The following is a 2,360-nucleotide window of genomic DNA, read 5'->3' as shown; positions in this document are numbered from 1 at the left end:
TGTCCTGTAGGGGCGCTGTGGGTTGGAATGGACTCCACCGCAGTGGGTGTGGCTTGGTTAGTCCATCTGCTGAGAGGGAGTTATAGCTGAAGGCCAGGTAGGGACAGCTCCATCGCTGGAATGCTGTGATGAGCAGTTCCCTAAAGTATTATGTCTGCATAAGACACTGGAACTGTGTCATCAGCACCAACAAAGTAGCCTTTTGCAGAAACACACACCCGTGAGAAACAAACCTGGCAGAATGGCTGGATGAAACAAAAGCAGACAAGAGCAACATGTCTTGATTTGGCATGTCAGGGCTCAAGGAGCAACTCCTGGGTCGCCTGGCACCTGACAGCACCGTCCCACGTTGGAGTGGGTCTCCTCGCAGCGTGGCTCCAGCTGGAGGCGGCCCGAGCGAGCACAGCAGTCTTGCACAGCCTTGTCCCCCTCCTCCCAGGGCCTTCTCTCAGTCTCACCTGTTAGGATGTTTAACACTGTTCCTGGTACATGGTGTACGGCACAGGAAAGGTTCTTAACAGTGGTCTTTTCAGTAAGCAGGAAAATCCCAAAACCTGCAGCTGGACTCGGAAAACCCTAATGTCACCCTGCAGAACAGGCAGGGCTGTGGAGCCGTGGCTGCTGGTCACTCAGGTGTTCCGGACCTCGTCTTCATCTCGGTGGGCTTAGTCCTTCTTTAATGCTGCAGAGAGCTCTGGTGGCGCAGTGCCTAAGGCACTTGACTGCTAACCAGAAGGCTGGCGGTTCAAACCCACGAGCCACTCCTCGGAAGGAAGGTTGGGCAATCCTACTTCTGTAGAGATATCGCCTCAGAAACCCAGGGAAGGGTTGCTATAGGTCAGATCCTAGTCGACAGCACTGAGTGAGTTTCAGTGCTGCAAAGCGTACATAGTGCCTTCGGGCCTCGTAGTGAAACGACCCTTGGAGATGGCTGTCTTCCAGAACCAGGGGAGGGGAAAGGCCAGTCTGCCCGTTAAGAACCCCTTCCTCCCAACACTGCCGACGCTGGCGTTCCAACCCTCGCTCGGTTAACATCAGTGCTGAGCTGAAAGCTTGTTGTTCTGTGCCCTGGAGTCAGACCTGACTCATAGCGACCCCTCCTTGGGTTTCCAAGGCTGTATCACTACGGAAGTAGATTGCCCAACCTTCCTTCAACTGAAAGCAGTGCTCAGTAAATGAACCGGTGCCACTCAAGCAGTTAACAGTTTAATGTCATGACACTGAGATTATGTGTCCTTTCTAAGAAGAGTTTGAGTCCCCTTGTATTGAGAAGGAAAAGCCATAGAGCTAAGTCCTGGGGCTACACTCCAAATCCCGTGGAAGTGAAAACCAGCCCATCAAACACTGCAGCCCTGCCAGGTGACCCAGTCATGAAGTGGCCTTGGGCAGCCCTCCCGTCCACCTCCTGACCGTGTGCTGCTACCCAAGGTGCTGACTGGGCCGTATTCTGCCCCCACCCCTGTCCTTACAGTGCTGAATGTGTGTCGTTTGTTGCCCCGAGTCGTCCTCATTCCAGTAGGTGCTGTCTCTCAAGAGGCACATGTATGATTTCAAAATCATTTTCAGAAGCTGAGTGGTAGGTGAGGCTGAAACAGCTCCTGCCTGGAAACCACTAATTCGTCCTCTGGAAAGCCGGCTGTCTTCACTGAGATGTCTAAGTGGACAGCCTGTTTGCTTGCATTAGACTTTGACAAATGTGCAAATACACCGCTAAGGAGGCAGCATGACCTTAGCTGGGCCTTTTGTCTAGAAAGCTGTAATTGGTCCCTGCCAGCCACCAGTGTGGCCCAGGCCTGCTCCCCATGAGGCCGTGGAGACAGAGGGCTAGCTCCCTACGTCCACATGGTTGCACTTGACTGACTTTCAAATCCATCTCTGTCCATACCCTCAGCTATTCCTATCACAAAGGACAGTCACAAAGTGCTGGGGTGGGCCGTGTCGAACCCCTGGGTGGCCGGGGGGGTCTCACTGCCCATGGTTTGCTCCCGTCCTCACAGATGACTATGGGGGCCGAGACCGGCTGTCCCCCGACTTCTGCGAAGAGTCAGAGACAGACCCCGGTGCTGATGAGCTCGCAGCCCGGATCTTTGTGGCCCTGTTTGACTATGACCCGCTCACCATGTCCCCCAATCCAGACGCCGCGGAGGAAGAGCTGCCCTTTAAAGAGGGTCAGGTCATCAAGGTGGGTGGACGGGGGGCTGCGCAGGCTGGGTGGGCATCAGGTCATCAAGGTGGGTGGATGGGGGGCTGCACAGGCTGGGTGGGCGCCAGATCAAGGTGGGTGGACAGGGGGCTGCACAGGCTGGGTGGCACCAGATCATCAAAGTGGGTGGACGGGGGGCTGCACAGGCTGGGTGGGC

At 55.4% G+C, this 2,360-nt stretch overlaps 1 protein-coding gene across 1 annotated transcript in view; it reads left to right on the top strand.

Annotated features, from left to right (window-relative positions):
- Positions 1 to 2,360, top strand: part of RIMBP2 (RIMS binding protein 2) — a 64,870-nt gene that overhangs the window by 51,571 nt on the left and 10,939 nt on the right. Inside the window, exon 13 of the mRNA XM_042782843.1 lies at positions 1,998 to 2,182. Coding sequence (XP_042638777.1) covers positions 1,998 to 2,182 — 185 coding nt within the window. The remainder of the gene's footprint in view (positions 1 to 1,997; positions 2,183 to 2,360) is intronic.

Source organism: Orycteropus afer, unplaced genomic scaffold (genome assembly GCF_000298275.1).
Source record: "Orycteropus afer afer isolate SDZICR_OR568_19922 unplaced genomic scaffold, OryAfe1.0 scaffold00489, whole genome shotgun sequence".
In the NCBI taxonomy this organism is placed as follows: domain Eukaryota; kingdom Metazoa; phylum Chordata; class Mammalia; order Tubulidentata; family Orycteropodidae; genus Orycteropus; species Orycteropus afer.
This window is presented reverse-complemented; position numbering and strand designations above follow the sequence as displayed.